Source organism: Leptonotus elevatus, chromosome 20, assembly GCF_054856555.1.
Source record: "Leptonotus elevatus isolate MCC_2025b chromosome 20, RoL_Lele_1.0, whole genome shotgun sequence".
NCBI lineage: Eukaryota > Metazoa > Chordata > Actinopteri > Syngnathiformes > Syngnathidae > Leptonotus > Leptonotus elevatus.
The window spans coordinates 13826674-13845868 of record NC_141258.1 but is presented as its reverse complement, the minus strand read 5'-3'; the positions used below and the strand labels follow the sequence as shown (position 1 = coordinate 13845868).

Sequence of the window (19195 nt, the reverse complement as noted above, 5' to 3'; positions counted from 1 at the left end):
TGGACATATTGTGTGGATATGCAGGAAAAAATGATGTAGCATGTTATTGAATTTAATCTGACATGGAAGTGCAACGTAAGTCACATATGACAATGCAACCGTTCACAGCATTACCGTAAACGGGAGCATTTGCCGGCGTTCTCAACCCCTCTCTATGTCTACCCAGCGTGTATTCCCAAATATCGTAATTGCGAACAAAATGCCATAAAAATGTAGTTTAAACTTTACGAGGGTTGTGACTCGTTAAAAAAAAAGACACTCTTAAACTACTGAAAGCCCTATAGTCCCTTAATGTGGATGTACGCTATGACTTTAGAGTAAAAGTTGTTGAACTAAATATAGTTTCTTCTGATTGAATTGGAGATTTCAGTATTGTTAGCCACCCCCCCCCCCCACCCCCAAACTCGCTGTACAAGTGTGAGCCGCTCAGACAAAATTGTCCACATATTGGCAACATCAGTTTTGAGTTGACAAAAATAGATTGTTTGGACAAAATGTCTTACATTTTCATTTCCCAGCAGCACAAAAGCTAATTTTGTAGTAGAAATGTATGAAAATAAGCAATTATTAGCACAAGTGCATTTTTTGCAACGTGTTTTTAGCTGACTTTAGCTAGCAGGGAGCTCTGGAATGTTGTAATTTGTGGGTCAACTCAAGAGAAACTAATAAATGATAAAGATTGACATCTAACTCTGTCCCGCTTCCTTTTGACTATTATAAAACTCCCCACGTATTTAAAAATAAAAACAAGTCTGTAAATATTGGCATTTTTTTCCTCAATGGCTTCCAGGTCATGTGACCTATTGACCCCAAATCACTGCTGGATCATAGAGCCATGCTGGTTGGTTGACATATGCCCCCTTTTTTTTTTTAAACGCCACTCATTCTTTAAATTATTTTTTTTCTGTAATAAATTACTTTTTTTTCCTATTGACCCCAAATCACTGATGGATCATAGTGCTATGCTGGTTGATTGATATACGCCTCATATTTTACGATTTTAATTCCCCACATATTTGTAACCCTACAACGCCAAACGTATCATATTAAAAACAAAACATTTTGAGTCCTCTATTTCATGAGCATAATATTTTTCCCCTATTAAAACCCTGACATATATGATCTGACACATGCATTGCACGGATAATCCTCTAGAGGGCAGTGTCACCCGTCTGATGGCTTTTCCAGCGACCTTGCAAGATTGCCCCAATTGAGAGAGGAGAGAGACCTATCCTTGTTATTAATAGTGGGAAATGTTCTTTCTGATTTTGAAATGCAAATATTGAATAGGTCTGTTTATTTTCATATTGTTGATAGTTATAAATGTACAAATTTAAAGCAGTGTGACCGGATATATCAAATATGACACAAATCAAAAGTTGTATGTGGAAGTTGATTTTCAATTGTTTTTGTTTTTGTTCAAAAGTACCAATAAATACTTTATTTACAAATAATCAGATTTTTCTCTCATATTTCATGGTTCATGCTTTATAGGGTTAACACTTTTTTCTGTAAAAATTAAAAAAGCATTTTTGCTCAATAGCTTCCAGGTCATGTGACCTATTGACCCCAAATCAGTGCTTGATCAAAGCTTCATTTTACCTAGTACATACACCTCTCTTTTCCCCCATTTCAACCTTTCCCTCATTTTTAATTAACTTAATATTGTACATATCAATATTATAGCTCAATACCAGGTCATGGAACCTCTTTACTTCACAAGAGAGCATAGCCAATGAAACGTGAATTGGTGCTGCATTATACCGAAACAACTTTTAAACTGCCAATAATACATAAAAAACTATTAAACTGCTTGTCAAGAACATTTTATTTTGAAAACCAGGTGTCGCTCTCCGCACCAGCGTCCCTTTGCACACCGTAAATCCGAGAAAAGAGCGAACAGAAAAGGCGAACTTGAAATTAAGTGCGGTTGGCTTGACACCGCAAAAAGAAGAGGCGGCGAACTTCACTGCAGTCATCTTCGCGAGATATTTGGAGCAAAAGGAATAAGAAACAGAAAAAACACTGGTGACTCCTCGTGGTGACTTCTTCGACTACAAGTTCTCATTTCCACAGGTACAAATAACAACTTTTACAGAAAATTATATATGTTTTTGCTACAGGCACAAATTATTATACTTTTTTTTTTACAGGTATGAATTACTTTTACCTCGATACAAAACAGCCCATGTTTGGCCGTGGTCGAGTCATCAACTCATTTGGTTTCCTTTTGACCTTTTAAGGTCCTGATAGACACACATCGAAATTTTCCCGTGATTTTTCCCAAATTCTACAGCACATTTTATTTTTCAATAACATCTTAAGGATTTAGAAATGCATTTTCAAATTTCATTTCAGTTTTCCAGAATTTTCATGATCGTACAAACGTTTTTGTCTCTCTGTTAAGACAATACATTAAACCTGAAGACAAAAAGGCATTGACTTGTAAAAGGAATAATATATAATTGTAAAAAATAAAACATTGTTTGTCAAGTCTAAAGCAAAAGAAGCAGAACGTAGATATAAGGCACACATCAATTAACAACAATTATGATAACAAAAAATCAGACAATGAAAAAAACATAAAAGGAACTTGATACACTGATGAGCTTCATTAAACAAGGACCTTGGAAGTCAACATATCCAACTTATTTGATTGTCAAAAGAAGACTGATGATTTGTATTTCATTCAGAATCACATTTACACTTTCTCACCTGCCCATGTAAGTCCGTTTCTTCACAGTCCATTTAATCAAACCTTATATGGACATCATGGACCATAACATTGTACAAAGTGCATGCAATCCTTAAAAAATGTTTTTGCACCAGTGCTAAATCTCAACACTTGCCCACCGAAGGCTTTTAGATGATACAAGGGACTACAAGATGATCAAATCAATGATGCTACATTTTAAAAAAAAAAACAGGTTTTAGCAAATATTTACCATTGTAAATACTTCAGGTACTAAACAATTACATTTTCATTTAAGTTTCTAGATTTTATTTTTTATTTATTTTTGTTAATTTTCTTGATTACTGCGTTCCTCACCAGCACACTTGTGTCTCTTGACCTGAACTTTCTAAGAAAACTTTTGGCTACAAACTGAGCAGACTTAAGGTTTCTCACTTGAGTGGGTTCTTGTGTGGTGTTTCAAGTTTCCCTTTTCAGAGAATGTTTTACCACAAACTCAACAGGGATAAGGTTTCTCTCCAATGTGCGTTCTTGTGTGTATTTTTAAGTTTCCTTTCTCAGAGAAACTTTGACCACAGACTGAGCATGGGGAAAGAGAAATTGTGGGGAGGGGGGGCCCAATTTATTTTTTTTGCACAGGGACCTCTCAGCATGATGACTTTTATTGTGGGCAGTCTAAGGCACACGTGTGCACTAATCATGGTGTCTAATCATTAACTTGATAGGATGTGGGATGGATTATCTAGGCAAAGGAGAAGTGCTCACTATCAGATTTAGATTGGATTCAATTAAAAATTACGATAAGGAAACCCAAAACCTTAAAGGTAAGTCAAGCTCGCTGTTACGCCACGACGCAGACCAACTTAAAAGGAAAACTGTACTAAGGCAATTTGCATTGCCGACAATGCGTTATTTGGCAAACTTTATTTTGAAGTTAGCCTGAGTGTAGGCAGCGTGTTACGTTTCCAGTTTCCTTGATATGTCTCATGACGTGTCGGGACAGGGGGGAGAAAACAAAATCCTGTATCATTAAAAAAAAAAATGGAAAAAGGCGGCTCAAAGAATCCCTAGCACAAACAACATTGTCGTGCATTCTTGTGTGTTTTGTTAAATATTATTTCTGAGAGATGCTTTTGCCATCATCTGAGCAGGTAAAAAGGTTTTTCTCCAGTGCGTGTATTCTCATGTGGATTGTTAAATATGACGTGTGAGAGAAGCTTTTACCACAATCTGAGCAGGAAAAAGTTTTTTCTCCATTGTGTGTTCTTGTGTGTGTTGTTAAACTTGACTTATCAGAGAAGCGTTTGCCACAATCTGAGCAGGAAAAAGGTTTCTCTCCAGTGTGTGTTCTTGTATGAATTGTTAACTTTGACTTTCGTGTGAAGGATTTGCCACAGTCTGAGCAGGAAAAAGGTTTCTCTCCAGTGTGTGTTGTTTTGTGTCTTGTTAACTCTGACTTTCGTGAGAAGCATTTGGCACATTCTGAGCAGGAAAAAGGTTTTTCTCCAGTGTGTGTTCTTGTATGAATTGTTAACTTTGACTTAACAGAGAAGCTTTTCCCACAATCTGAGCAGGAAAAAGGTTTCTCTCCAGTGTGTGTTCTTGTATGTGTTATTAATAATGACTTGTAAGAGAAGCTTTTTTCACAGTCTGAGCAGGAAAAAGGTTTTTCTCCAGTGTGTGTTATTGTATGTTTTGTTAGTTTGGACTTATCAGAGAAGCGTTTACCACAGTTTGTACAGGCAAAAGGTTTTTCCCCAGTGTGTTTTCTCAAGTGAACTTTCAAAATCTCTTTTGAACACAATGTTTTCCCACACTGAACACATACACAGCATTTGTTGTCAGTGTGATGCGACCTATCACTGTTAGCATGTTCATCATCACCATCCAGATCATCATCATCAAGCGAGTGTGACCTTATGTCATCACTTTGTGCTCGTGGTGGTCCCCAATGGCCTGCATCAACTTCTGTCAATATATGTTGAGTAGTTGACCTGCTGCTTGGAGGTTCCGCCCCTCCGTCCTTCTCACGCGCACCCTCGTCTTCATCTTCACTCTTTATAGGGGAAAAGGTAATTGGTGACATGGTGACATCATCTTCAACCTCCTCCTTTTTGACACGAAGGGCATTTTCCTCCTTAAAATAAGGGTGCTCTTCCTCCTCCTCTTTCACATGAGGAGACTTCACCTCCTGTTGCTCAGGACGAAGATATTTTTCACCGATGTCTGCAGGACACAAATGAATAAACACACATTTGGTTAGGTGAAGTTAAATAAAAAGCGTGACTTGATATTGTGTATTATTGTTTCTACAGCAGCACCTGGTGCATCCATGTGGATCACGGCTGAGCAGTTGCACCACTCATATAAACATGTACTCGCGGCCATGTGACCGGATTATCATTTTCTTTTTTTACCAGCACAGGCTAAGTAGGTCATATTTGCGGGTAAATTGGTCACAGTGTGAAGTGCATTGCTATTAAAAGTGTGCCCGTACATCTGCTACGCTATAGAAACGAGTACTCGAGGTAGGAAAAAGACCTTGAGGATTTTTCGTAAACGAGCTATTCGATTTACTCAAGTACTTTTTTCACCCCTACACCAGAAACAAAATATTTACATGTTTTGTGAAAAACAAAATGTTAATTCTGTAGTGTTTGTGAAATGATCAAGCCAAGCAGTGAACTAACAAGTTAACTCTTTAATGCCACAGTTACTCTGCCGTAACCGTGCCACAACACAACACAATCATGTGCGCAGTAATTCTTTTAACCTGTATGCACTTTTGTCTATTCATTTGTTTTTCATTTTTTGGAGTTAAGGTTGACAAATGTCAATGGCTATAAATTTTACCTACCGGTCACCTACCTCATCGTAATGCCCGATTGCACTTAAAGTGAATAGATGCATTCCTTTTGCATAAATACGTGAAAAAAAAAATTCTTCAGATAAATCAGTTATAGTTCTGTATTAATTTTCAAATAATGCACTTTTTTGTTTTGTGTAATTATTTGTTAGCCATTTCAAATGGCAAATGTTTGGCCTGTGAGTGTTTTTTGCGAACGTTATCTTTAACAGCAAATGACCAAAATTATTTGTATGATAAGGAATGAAAATAAATATACATTTGAAAGACACAAATTTGTTTGCTGTTCTAATCAGAGCAACTATAATAAGTTTTTCATTCCTGGATGCACAAATTGCTGATTATTTGAAGACTAAATTAAATATAAAAACATAAATGTATCGGTATTGGCCATACAAAGCAAGAAATGATCGGTTATCGTATCGATTTAAATTTTTCATATCGTGCATCACTACTTCTCATGCTCACCCTCGTTTTCATCTTCACTCTTAAAAGGGGCAAAGGTCAGTGGTGACTTGGTGACATCATCCTCAACCTCCTTTTTGACACAAAGAGGCTTTTCCTCTTCTTTGATGTAAGGATGCTCTTCCTCCTTTTTCACATGAGGAGACTTCAGCTCCTGTTGAAGATATTTCTCACCGACGTCTGCAGGACACAAAAAAGACAAACACACATTTAGTTTGGTCAAGTCCAATTTCAAGCGCAAGTTCATGTGTATTATTGTTTCTACAGCGGCACCTTGACTTGGGCCCATCCCACACGGTGCAATGCATCAGAAACCCAACTTGACCGGGCCATTGTGAAAAAAATATATATGGTTGGCAAATCAATATCACACATGGAGTGATTCGATCTATGGACACCGTCCGACCTCAATCGGCCTTTAAGGCACGCCAATTACAATTAATTCAATTCAAATGTATTTCACTGTTTAAAAATAAAAGAAATGAAAGGGGACAGAAAGAAGTAAAAACTTGTTAGATCTGACACTGATCAACACACACACAAAATCAACACAAAATGAATGACAGCGAGCGGTCAAGACGCTTTCAATGTAACAATTCAACAACAACAATTTCTTCTCTCCAAGCCCAGTGAGTCAATTTGCTTCGCAATTTCAAGCCTGTGCTCCCAACCGCCTTGATTTTCATGCAAATGAGGGATGCCACTACAATTGGCCGCAAGTTGGCTACATTGCATCTCCTAACGGCGCACAATCCCACTCACACTTCTTTTGTAGCTGCGCCCATCTGTGAAAATACCAAAAAGAAAGAAAACTACATTCATGCAAAGAGTCAAGGCCTCTATACAATAATCCGACTTCGGAAATCAGAAAAGAGTCCTGGTCGGATTCAACATGTAGAATCGGCGTCATGACATTTCATCACTCTGATTGCCTGTTAGCTAACGAATCAGCGCATGGGGCAAGAACAGGAAGTGATGAATGTGGATAAATAGCGATGAAAAGCGTTTACAATTTTACCCTTCGCATTTGGACGTAATAATAAGAACAGACGATGAATTAATCATTATGGTTCAAGTAGGGCTGTGCAATTAATCCAAATTCAATTACGATTTTGGTTATTACCCTCCACGATTACAAAATGGGCATAATCGTACAAAAACGATTATTAATACTAGGGCTACAACGAGTCCTCATCATTTCTGCCTCGGATACCCGCCGAGATAGTCGTAGTCGAGCTAACAACAGTATGCATGACAGTACACGGAGCTAACACTGTGAGAAACCCAATTTCAAAATAAACCTTACCTTAGCAAGTAGTATATGTAGATCAATGCATTGTATTGCTTTTATTTTGAAGTTGTTTTAGGAAGCGTGTCGTCCCGGTATAAGGGTTGACGACATGCTCGTCTCTTCAGAGTTTGTGAACAACGGCAATATAAATGGCCCAAACTGTTGCGACAGACGTCAATAACACAAAGTCTCAAAGTCACGTTCAAGCTCCAGTCTAAGACATAATTATGCTGACATTGTATTGTATGGCGCCTGTTCCCAGCGTTTAGCGGCAACTGCTAGCTAACAGCACCAAGCAGCAAGCTAGCCGCGCTAGCGAGCAGCAGTAAAGTACTCCAGCCGTCTGATTACTTTTCAAAGGCGCAAATACTACAGCCCGCGACCCTCGGATTAGCTGTGTACACTTTGATGCCGACGGTCGGACTAATTTACCGTTCCTACTGATCAATTATTAACAAACCAGGCTTACTCAAATGTGCTATTTATTTAGCCGACAAAATCGCTATCATAGGTCGGACGTCACTTTAGTTCCATTGACCAAAATCTATGGGGAGAAATCTATGTCTAAAATCTCACTGTTTTAGAGGAAAATAGTTTGCTGACAAACACAGTTTAAGTACAAAATAAAAAAAGTTGATTATCTAAAAATGAACACCAGTTGGCTGTTAATTATTACATGCAAATGTGTTGTTCGTCTTAGTATATACAAGTATATTTTAACTTCTATCCAAATACCCGATTATTCACTAGAATTTTCATTAGGATATCCGAATACTAAAATATTCCATAGCTGCAGCCCTAATAATATTAATTAACACGAGTTCTTTCACCACACACCGCTGTCAAAACTAGCTTGCACCCCACAAGCCATACTGCACACGCTGCGCCACAACTTCAAATTTTTGCTAACATAAATAATCTAGATTATTATAAATTATATTTGGCCTAAAAGAAACTTACATACTTATAGTGTTTAAAATAATTTTATTTGTCTTAATATTTTCAAATGTTGAAATATTTTCTTGTTTTAAACAAAAAAAATTCTGAATAATTGTTATTTCAATTATTACCAAAATAATCGTGATTATTATTTTTTCCATAATCAAGCCTTTTCATCGTATTTTATTGTATTCATTTATTTATTACTATATTTACAATTTCTTGCATCCAGCCGGGTTGTAAATGAGCCTTTTGTTGAAGTGAAAGTAATGCAGTTGACCAATCTCAATCTTGAACAATTTGGCTTGTGACAAATCTACTGACAGAATGCACACAAAATTACTGGACTGACATTGCCCTAACGGCCACAGCTGGAATTGGGAGCCAGTTAGTCTGGAGGCCAGTTGAACTAACAGGGTAGGACACATCCTAAAATAACCTATTGACAGCTAAACTACTGTAATCACGGTAAAAAGAACGAGCTAGCCATCGGTGTCCGTCAACAGCAGCCTGACCACCGAGCTGAAGCAGCCTCCACCGTCGAGCCAGAGCGGCTCTTGTTGCCGGGCTGTGGCGGTTTCTGCCACCGGGTCGCGAGGGCTTACACCACTGGGCCACAGAAGTTTCCACCGCCTGGCCGCAGCAGCTTTGACCATTGGACCGCAGCGGCCTTCACCACCGAGACGTGGTGGCCTCCACTCCGGGACACAGTGGCCTGTATCGTCAGGCCGGGGCGGCCCCATCGCCTGCCCGCTAAGAAAAGCTAAACTACTTCATACAATAGTGTATCGTTTCCTTTTATAAAATGCTTTATTGAACAACGTGCACTTACAGCAACAGACATCGCAAAAGTCAATTTGAAGCAGTGCAAGTCTACACAGTATAGCTAAACAGACCACACCACATACAAAAAAAAAACTGATTGTTTTTTCCCACGCATTACCTTTCCTACCTTAGCTCTGTGACTCAAATGCACGCACATCTCTCAGCCGCTGTGAAAAATAAAGTTTGGCAAATGAACGTGGAGCTTGCTATCATTCCGGGAGGCTGGCGAACACAGCTTTACCAAGATTGTGAGGATGCACCGTGCGAGTTACGCCATAATTTGTCAATGGATCGTGAAAGCCGGCATCACGGCAATGAGGACACGACAATGAGACTGACTGACAATGAGACAGAGCCCGGAGAACTTTCCCAGTTGTTTGTTTCGGATACAGAAGATCATGAGGACTATGCGGGATTTGTGGATTAGGAGTGATCAAAAGCAACATGAGTACATTGTTATATACTTCAAGTACAACTGAACTCACGGTTTACATTGTTACTTCAACCGAACTCAGTTTTGTTCCGCTCGCTGCGTTTTTAAAAACTTGCGCTAGCACTAGCATATGTTTTAGCACAATAGCATGCTACCATATGTTTTGAGCTAGTGTATGATTAACTTTGGCTGCGCCCAATAGTGCGGTGAGCCTTATCTGTGTGTTAAACACAGAAATAGCACCCGTAACTGATACCAAATGCAAAGGGGTGTCCGGGCTAAACTACTACAGACAGTAGTGTATTGTTTCCTTTTTTTAATGCTTTATTGAACAATGTACACTAACAGCAACAGACATCGCAAAAGTCACTTTGAAGTAGTACAAGTCTACACAGATCACACCAAACATGTAAAGACACCAGATTGGTTTTTCCCACGCATCACCGTCCTTCCTTATCTCTGCGACTCAATGTGTGCACATCTCTCAGCTGCTGTGAAAAATAAAATAAAATAAAAACAACACCACTGTGTACTATATGAGGAGTGTTGTGAAATGAGAATGAACGTGGGGACTTCTCAATCATCCCAAGTGAAGCCCAAACAAAGTTTGATTGCCGATGCATTTAGTAGCGTTACGCCATACAAGTTGACGTCAACCAAGCACAAAAAAGTGGGCTTTCAGAAAATGGTTTAAATGCTGGCCAAACGTTACAAATTACCATGCCGATCACATTTTCATCGAGTGGTGATTCCACAACTTTATAACAAAGGTAAAATGGGCGTTCAAGCTGAGATCCACAAAATGGATCATTTTGCCACAACCACGGACCTGTGGTCAAGCCGAACAACTGAACCGTACCATCAGTTTATCTATCCATGATCAAAGCACTGGAGTTGAATGGCTGGACTCTGGTTCAGTGCTTTGGACACAGGCTACACCTGGCAATCGGTACGTTTAATGTTTCGTCCAATAACTTTGTTTTGAAAGGGGAAAAAACAATGGAATGGATGTGTGTGTTTTTTAAAACAGCACTTTCCACATACGCTTTATTTATTGTTGAGCTTGTCAATGTTGAATGTTAGTAAGTTTGAATTAAAAAAAAAAAAGTGCACTTTCGACATTCTTTATTGCCAAGTGCTCAATGTTGATGACTGCGTTTAATATGACGACAAAACAAAAACAGCACTTTTCATATAGGTGGCTACAATATATATTTTTTGTTGACTTTGTCAATGTTATATTAATTGTCAGTAACTTCTGAATAAAAATTGCACTTTGCACATCTTTTTGATTGATATTTATCTTTTTTTTTAACAAAAAAATAACTTAAACTCATTTTAAAATCGTTATCGCATCGTTATTGGGATATCCGGCATAAATATCAAGATGTGGAATTTTGTCCATATCGCACAGCCCGTGTGTGTGTGTGCGTGTGTGCGTGCGTTATAAAATTTTGATTGCCATATAATACTCTATATATAACAAATGTAACTTTCAGGCACATAATGTGTAGTGCATTAACTTGGCTTTGTGGCTACAAGATCTGGCGTCTACTACTTCTACTAAACTTGGCACATAGAGTCAAGTTCACGTATTCAAATTGTGTTTTATTTTTTTTGTTCGGAAAACTTTGAACATACGTTAACAATCGAAAACGTATTGATGTGTGGAAATGCACTTACCGTTAAGTTACAAAAACATAATGGCTAATTATTTTACTGTGTACATTAGAGATTGTAATCATATTTTTAACGTTATATAGTTGTGCTAAGCAAAGGAGAGAAAGAACTGTACAAACCTGCTATGTGGAGCACAACTCGAGGCTCTTCGCAAACACCGTCCAGTAGTTGAAGATGTTGCTCGTTCTCTTCTTTTACTCCAAAGAGTTCCTCCTCGTACTTTGGTGTCGTTCTCGCATACATTTTGGCACAATAATGCCAACAAAGTCACACTTGGTCTCTTCTTGACGTGTTATGTGCTTCTCTTTGTTAGCGGCTAGAGAGCTAAGCTAAGCTAACTACGCCGAGAATCATCAACGCGCACCGAGACGATTTTATCCACACGCTGAGATTTAATAAATGATGTTGCAGTCCTTTCAAAGTAGTGATGGGCGTCCTGTGTGGAGGCTGCAGTCGATTCAGCACGAGATCGGAAAGAATGATTTAACAGAGTAGGCTCCAGCGCCCCCCGCGACCCTTGTGAGGACAAGCGGTTAAGAAAATGGATGGATGGATGATTTAGCAGAGGGCGTCTGGTTAAGTGAGAAAAACCAAGAGTGTATTTGCTGCAGCCCGGAGCCCTGACCGCTCATGCGGAGCTCGATAGCGGAAGCACGGATGAATTTAAAAATAAAAGTAAGCGGAAAATCGATCAATTTAAAAAATAAAATTATTGCTCATGCATACGTCGATTAACGGAAGTTCTCGATCTTGAACGAAAGTCAAACATAGATGTCTATAATTATTTAAATGTGTGTTTTTTAAGGTAGAATTCGGTCAGTTGATGTTTTAATCTAAGCCAATGTGAGCCAAAATAACTTTAAAATAACTATATATTGAAAATGAATGTTTAATAAATACACAAATTATATGTAGGAATAAGATATAATAATGTATAAGAACATGCATGAAGATTTTTTTTTTTTTTTGATTGTCTCATAGTCTTAAGTGAATGTCATGCATTGTTCTCTTAGGCCAGTTATCTTGCAATCAGATGTAAACTACAGCACATCATTGGTTTGGGATTTGGGCAAAAGACAGTTACTGTCGTGTTTAGTATAGTTAGTTATAGGAGGCGACACGAAGGAACGACACACGTTGTTACAGGACCACTCCGCCATTTATTAACTTCCTCACAGCAACACAGTTCCTTATGCAAAGTTCCTACCTACATAAGTAACCTAATACTGCATTCCCCTTTCTAAAGAAAGTATATTCCTCGGGAATGTACATCTGCCACAAAAGCAACAAATTTCAAAGTAAAACAACACTATTATTATTCTACATACATGCAATATATATAGTGCCAATATTTAAACTCAAATATTGAGGCGGAATCTCTTTTTTTTCTCATACAAACAACACTTTTTAGCATATAAACAATTTAACTAAAGTGATTCAATAATCAGCAAACATTAGTCAGCATACTGTACTCTCTGAGTATTAATCTCAATTAACACAACAAATAGTCTTCTCCAAAACAGATCAAAAAGTGTCTTTTCAAAAGTAAATTTTCTCGTATTTTCTGTGAGGGATGGGGTGGACCACCTAAACCCTCCAACTGAGTGTGGGGATTATTCTGCCCCATGGCTCACTCAGCTCCTAAATCTATGAGCAACCAAAGTCTTTCAGGAGTGGTCTTGTCGGTGGGGAACCGCTTCTCGCAAACTGGACTCTGCTGGTTGCCTGCATGAAGTATGTCGGGTGCGACAGGTTCACACACCTCCATAGGATCGTTGCTCATCTGAGTATCCTGCAAGTCTTTCGATGTCTCAGGCCCACCAGTGGTTGGAGAGAGATGGTATCTGTTTCTTCGCAGCATGCCCCTGGATGTCTTGATGATATAGAACCTTGGTGTGCTTGCAGTAGACACAACAGTGCCTCGATCTTGCGTGTCTTTGACCCACACCTGATCTTCCGGTCGCAGGTGCGGCATGTCATGTGCCTGGTGTCTGCAAATATAGCTGTACCGTTGCATTTGTCTGTATCGCTGTTCTGTAGTTTTCAAGCTTTCCACGTATACACTTTTTGGATTGAGCTGAGATGGAATAACAGGAATGGTCGTTCTTATCCTCCTCCCCATGAGGAGTTCTGCGGGACTGAGTCCATTCGCCAGGGGAGCAGCACAGTAGGCCATGAGTGCCAGATATGGGTTGGACTTCTTGAGCAGACCCTTGATTGTCCTCACCGCTCGCTCAGCCTCCCCATTGCGTTGTGGAAATTGAGGGCTGGAAGTCACATGTTTGAAACTCCAATCCAACGCAAACTTCCTGAAGAGCTCCATTATTTGAGCGCACTTCTTCAGGTATCCCATGACGAGCAAAGATAGACTTGAAATGATCAATCACAGCTTCCGATGTTGTAAACGTTAGCTTAGTCACCTCAAAGAATCTCGAGAAATAGTCCACAATGACAAGATAATGTTTATTATCTATCTGAAACAAATCCGCCCCTACAACGGACCACGGTCTGGATGGGAACTCAGTAGATACATAGCATTGTTTCTCTGAGGTTCGGCCACTCTCGGGCACACACATCACAGCCCTCTACAGGCTTAACCAGCTCTTTGCTGAGACCCGGCCACCACACTGACAGCTTAACTCTCTCCCTGCATTTAGTTATTCCAAGGTGACCCTCATGAAGCTTTGACAACATCTCTGCTCTAAGTGATGGTGAAATTACAATCCTGCTGCCATATAGTAGCAGACCATTGTGAACTGTGAGCTCAACTGAGAATGGTAGATAGGGTTGGAATGTTCTTTCAATAGAGAACTTGTCAGGCCACCCCCCTCTGCACAAAACTTCTTCAGCTGCAGGAGAATGGCATCACAGTCTTGGTGTGTTCGTATTTCCTGTAGCCTCTTTTCTGTAGCTGGCAGGATTGTGATGACAGAATCAACATACAAGTTGATTTCCTCCTCTTGTAACCCATCCGAAGTGGTGGTGACAGGTGCTCTGGACAGCACGTCTGCAGTTGCAATGTCTTTCCCAGCCACATGAAAGATGGTATAAGAGAATCTCATGAGTCTCATGCGCAGACGTTGTATGCGTGGTGGGAGCTCATCCAAACTCTTGGAGCTCAGCAGGGGAACGAAAGGTTTGTGGTCGGTTTTAATGTGGAACTTTTTCCCAATGAGGAACTCGGAAAACCTCTCACAGGCCCACATTGAGGCAAGTGCCTCCTTGTTAATTTGAGCGTATCGCTGCTCGGTATTGCTGAGGGGCCTCGAAGCATACGCCACGGGTTTCCAACTGGCGTCTGCTTGCTGCTGGAGAAGCACGGCTCCCATCCCAAATGAGAATGAATCAGCAGAGACAAGCGTTTCAGCATTCGGGTCATACAACGCTAGCCCTGGGGGTGTTGTCAAGTCCGCCTTGATGCTATCGAATGCTTTCTGCTGTTATGGTGCCCAGACCCACATGTTGGATTTCCTAAGCAGGTCTCTGAGGGGCCGTGTCTTCTCCGCCAGATGGGGCAGGAACCTGCCAAAGTGGTTTGTCAACCCCAAAAAATGCCTCACCTCAATTCAAGGCCAAACCATCAAGGCCCGCTCAGGTGCAGCAGAGGAGGCAAGTCAGTGGCTCTGGGTCAAGAGGCAAGACACCTCCTGGGCCCCAAAGGAGTGTTTTTGCACTTTTTTTGTTTTTGCACTTCTTTTGTACACTTTTTACTTACACTTTGCTAACACGTACACTTTTTGTATACTTTTCTAAGTTATGACAATGCTGAGAACACCAAATCCCCCTGGTGCTCATGAAAAATAAATATAATGGCAGCACTAAATGTGCAGCTTGGCATGTTGCACCTAATTTGTTCTGTTGATCAGTATTCTAGGTTTAGAGAAATAAAGATTTATTCAATCTAAATTCCCATTCCTGACCCAAAAAAAGGGGAGAAAAAGGTTTTTTTCTAAAAACAAACATTTCAAGCACAACTTTGACTTGAACACTACTGTTTTTTCTTCTGTGACAGCTCAAACATCTAAATAATGTTTTCCTTCTATAAAACACATTCTATAAAACAACATTCCAAAAAGTGGATTGGATAAAATAACAGTTTATTAAACATAAAAAACTATTGAACTACCGACCTGAACTATATTGACCATTTGCACCGACGTCACGTTATACCGTGACTGCCCTATGACGGACGGCGGAAGGAAATGATTGTTGAATGGAAGTGGACGTAACCCGGAGCAACTTAGTGACTTAGCGACTGTTATTTTACAAATTAAAAGTTATTATTGCCCATAGAGCCATGAAATCTATTACTTCAACCGAAGGTCGCCTGTCAGTCGAAGTTGTACATTTAGTCGGGACTCATAGAACGCGATATTTACTTAAGTTGGAGATCGCTAGTTTGAAAACAGTCCCCTCTTCTGCTGTTTTTACCAAGTTAATCAAATCGCCGACTTTGCCCGAATTCACAGCACACGACCTATATCATTATGTCGTCAATGCCGTCTCTTCTCCTTACACCGGGGCTGATTCAAAAGCTTGTCGCTTGCTGAGTCTCTGGGACGAGATGCTACGCTCACACCGGGGGACAATATATCTTGTAATGCAAAGGTAAAACTTGTTTATCATGCTAACTGACTTATTTTTACATAGTCCGTTCTATATTTAAACGCTGCGATGATGTTATGTTACTATGTTTACTAGCATGGAACAAATGACTATCGTAGTGGAAAGCTATGCAGTAATTTCATGAATATGACTCCAGCTCCAGAGTGAAAAACTCCACGCACAAAGACGAAATCCCCCATTATTAAACAGTCAAATGCACTTAATAGTTTTGAAGAAGATGCATTTTAAAACTAGGCTGTGTGTTCGTGCAGTTGGCGTGGATGCTAACTATCTGGCTCGTTAATGTGATTTTAAACACGCAATTTGACACTTCTGTTACAATCTTTGTTAGAGTGTATGTTTACTAGTAAAATGTATGAACATTTATCTACTAATTATAACATTTATCTACTAACCTCGCTGCAAATCCGTGAATACTTTGTCCTTTCTGTTGATTGCTGCTATCAATCGACGTTGTTCGTCTTCATTAGTAGGTATGTGATAAAAAGCAACATTTGGTTTACTCCTTTGGCTGTCTGTACAACCGACCGCACAGCAATATATGAGTATTTTATAAGATAATCGATTAGATAAAGGACTTTACCCTGTATGAGATTCAATGGTTACAATACAGGCAAGTGGCTCTTTTGCCGTCCAAATGTTTGTTTGTTTTGAAAGTGGTCCATCAAGGCGACTTGGTGGGTCAGCGCTACGTTGACCTTTTCCCACAGCCCCAGCCACAACTCCCTCAACATTTTCTTTCACAGTTTCTTCCTGGGTATGTGGTTTTGAGGTCCACGAGTCTGCTGCCATCATGAAATCAAGGAGAGACAATACATTCCTTGGGTGTCTGGCTTTGAACACAGCATGCACATTAAACATGCATAGCTGAAATAAATATATTTTTTAGCGAAGTTCCGGGATCTACGCATGAAGGGGTAGTAGGCAGTGTTCTGATCAAGTTTGTCCACCCCATTCATGTGTGTGTGTTGTACACAACACACTTAGGCTTCAGAACACTGACTTTCTTCTTCTCTCTTTTTTTCCACACCTTGACTTGCTGCATTTTGTCCTTGTGGCAGGTGGTGATCATCCTGACCACCCGCTTGTCCTACTACGCAAGCAGCAGCATCATCTGTCTATTGTGGCCCCCAAGCTGCTCATTGTGGCCTCCTTTATGAGTTCAGGTTCCCCACTGTTCAGGTTCCCCCGTTCTTTCTCACACAGATGAGTTTTTGCTTGAAGCAGACGAGTACACACGGAGTTATAAAAATTGTTCATGAGTAATGTGTACTCATGTCCAATTAGACGATCCAGCAACAACAACAAAAAAAACAATATTCCATGGGTCCATGCTTCTCCCTTGTCTGGTAGCTACTAGCAGGTTAAAACAGTACCCGGTTTGAGAATCACGTAAAATGTAGGATTTGATGGGTTTAAATGAAAGGCGTCCCCGCCAACTCATCATTGTTTTGTATGGCTGGAAAAGGGTATTACATTTTTTCAATGGAGGTTAACACTTGGCATCATATGATGCATCAGTATTGAAATGAAGAAACCGAAGGATGTTTTGATATCTGTTCCTTGCCAGAGTTTGTCCAAAAATGGAGATTGTGTGCAGATGATACACAGACCAGTACAATGTGAGGGCGTTTTTTTAATTGTTTTTTTACAAATTCTGTAATAAAACGGAGTAAAAAAAATGTATGCAGGATCGTGAGTGGTCGGCGGCGACAATGAATACACAGAGACTGATATGCTTTGCTAAAATAACTGTGCCTTTTATTCCCCGCGAACAGCAATAAACACTTTTATACTGTGCTAGAATAATCGTACGTTTTATTCCCCGCAGTCATCAACACCTGTGCTTTGCTAGAATGATTGTACCCTTTATTCCCCGCAAACAGCAATAATCACAACTTGCTTTGCTAGAATGATTGTACCTTTTATTCCCCGCAAACAGCAATAATCACAACTCGATTTGCTAGAATTATTTTACATTTTATTCCCCGCAAACAGCAATCAATACACTACAACGTTAAGCAGCATAATATGATCATCATCAGCGCTTACCTTGACACTAGACCGGGGAGCCTACGGTCCGGGTGAAGCGAGCTGCAAAACGGCTGGGCAATCGTAATATAGCACATGGTGAATTAAAGTTTCATGACAGGCTACAAACAGCTGTATTATGTGTATAAAGTAAACTTTATAAATTCACATTAGTATTTATCACTGCCTCAAATACTGTCTGCAGCATGAATGGCATTGCACATTACAATCAGTTTTCAACTGCCTTACTAAGATAAATTATACACTACACTCAATCTTGTACTACTCCACGGTGATTTGCTCGGGAAAGGCGTGACATTCTGTGCAATACTTCGATCTGATTAGACGATGCGGCATTGTGCACGTTTGTTTTGACCAATCACGGCCACGGATGAAAATGTAATCTTTGTTCTCGTCGGAAGGGGGGGAGCACAACTATCTTTACCAGCTAAAAATGCATGAAGCGCCACTCACTGTTCAACATTCAACAAGGAAACGGTGAGTAATTCTGCAAGACAGAATTAATGCAGCGTCCATTTGTCCATGTTAGGTTTGTTTGTTTGCTCGCCCCAGCGTTGGCGCTGGCTTCCTGGTTTTGTCATAGCGGCATATCACTAGTAGAACAACTGTTTTAAGTATTTCCCACATGTTCTGCCCCACCAAAAAAACAAACTTTTTTTAACTAAAGCTGCAAGCAGCTATAAAGGGCCCTTACAGCCCGGGCAAATTTGGAGTACTTGCACGCTGTGGTACATTGGAATTTGAATATTTTTGAAAATTTCACAATACACCTTTACATATGGATTTTTTGGGGGGCCAAGCCTGATGTGCTTTCCAAATTTCACAAGTTTCTTGGCAAACGGCGTGCATCCACAGCAACAGCATTAGGCAAGTAAAAAGTGTTGCTTTTACTTTTCATTGGGAACATCTTTAGATGAAATACCCACAGATTCAAATCAACTGGATAAAATCTGTAGGAGTTCTTTAAAATGTGACCTCTATAGTAGGCCAAAAATGGGGCACAAATTGAAAGTAAATCCAAAATGGTGGACTTTCTGTTGGGTTTTACATATGGCTTGTAGGTCTTGGACTGTTTCATATTTTTGCATGATCCATGCTAAAATCTGTACCAAAATTTAAAAATATTGTGTAATAAATAATGTTGAGATTTTGACCTTTGTTACCCTTTTTACAGTAATTTGAATAACTGAACAATCTTTTATCCTTAACTTCTGATTTCAAAACATGTAATCCATTAGCTCAACTGGCATGGCAGCTTGAGAGCGCCACCTTTTCAGTTGAGTGTGTGTGCACATCATAGAGAGAAAAGGCATGCGAAGAGCAGTA

General features: G+C 39.7%; 1 protein-coding gene across 1 annotated transcript; it reads right to left on the bottom strand.

Moving 5' to 3' along the window:
* Positions 1-1810: 1810 nt before the first annotated feature.
* Positions 1811-11833, bottom strand: LOC147157161 (uncharacterized). The gene is made up of 3 exons (XM_086064045.1): positions 11311-11833; positions 6027-6203; positions 1811-4918 (listed from the first exon to the last, which is right to left on the bottom strand). The coding sequence occupies exons 1-3, from the start codon at positions 11432-11434 to the stop codon at positions 3807-3809; spliced, it is 1413 nt and encodes a 470-aa protein (XP_085920171.1). The 5' UTR covers positions 11435-11833; the 3' UTR covers positions 1811-3806.
* Positions 11834-19195: the final 7362 nt, after the last annotated feature.

Bases quoted from the DNA above. Each gene is read 5' to 3' on its own strand.
- LOC147157161 (XM_086064045.1), bottom strand. From the start codon at position 11,434: ATGTATGCGAGAACGACACCAAAGTACGAGGAGGAACTCTTTGGAGTA. The intron at 6,204-11,310 runs GTTTGTACAGTT...TGTGTCCTGCAG, and splicing joins AGTTGTGCTCCACATAGCAG to ACGTCGGTGAGAAATATCTT. The intron at 4,919-6,026 runs GTGAGCATGAGA...TGTGTCCTGCAG, and splicing joins GAGTGAAGATGAAAACGAGG to ACATCGGTGAAAAATATCTT.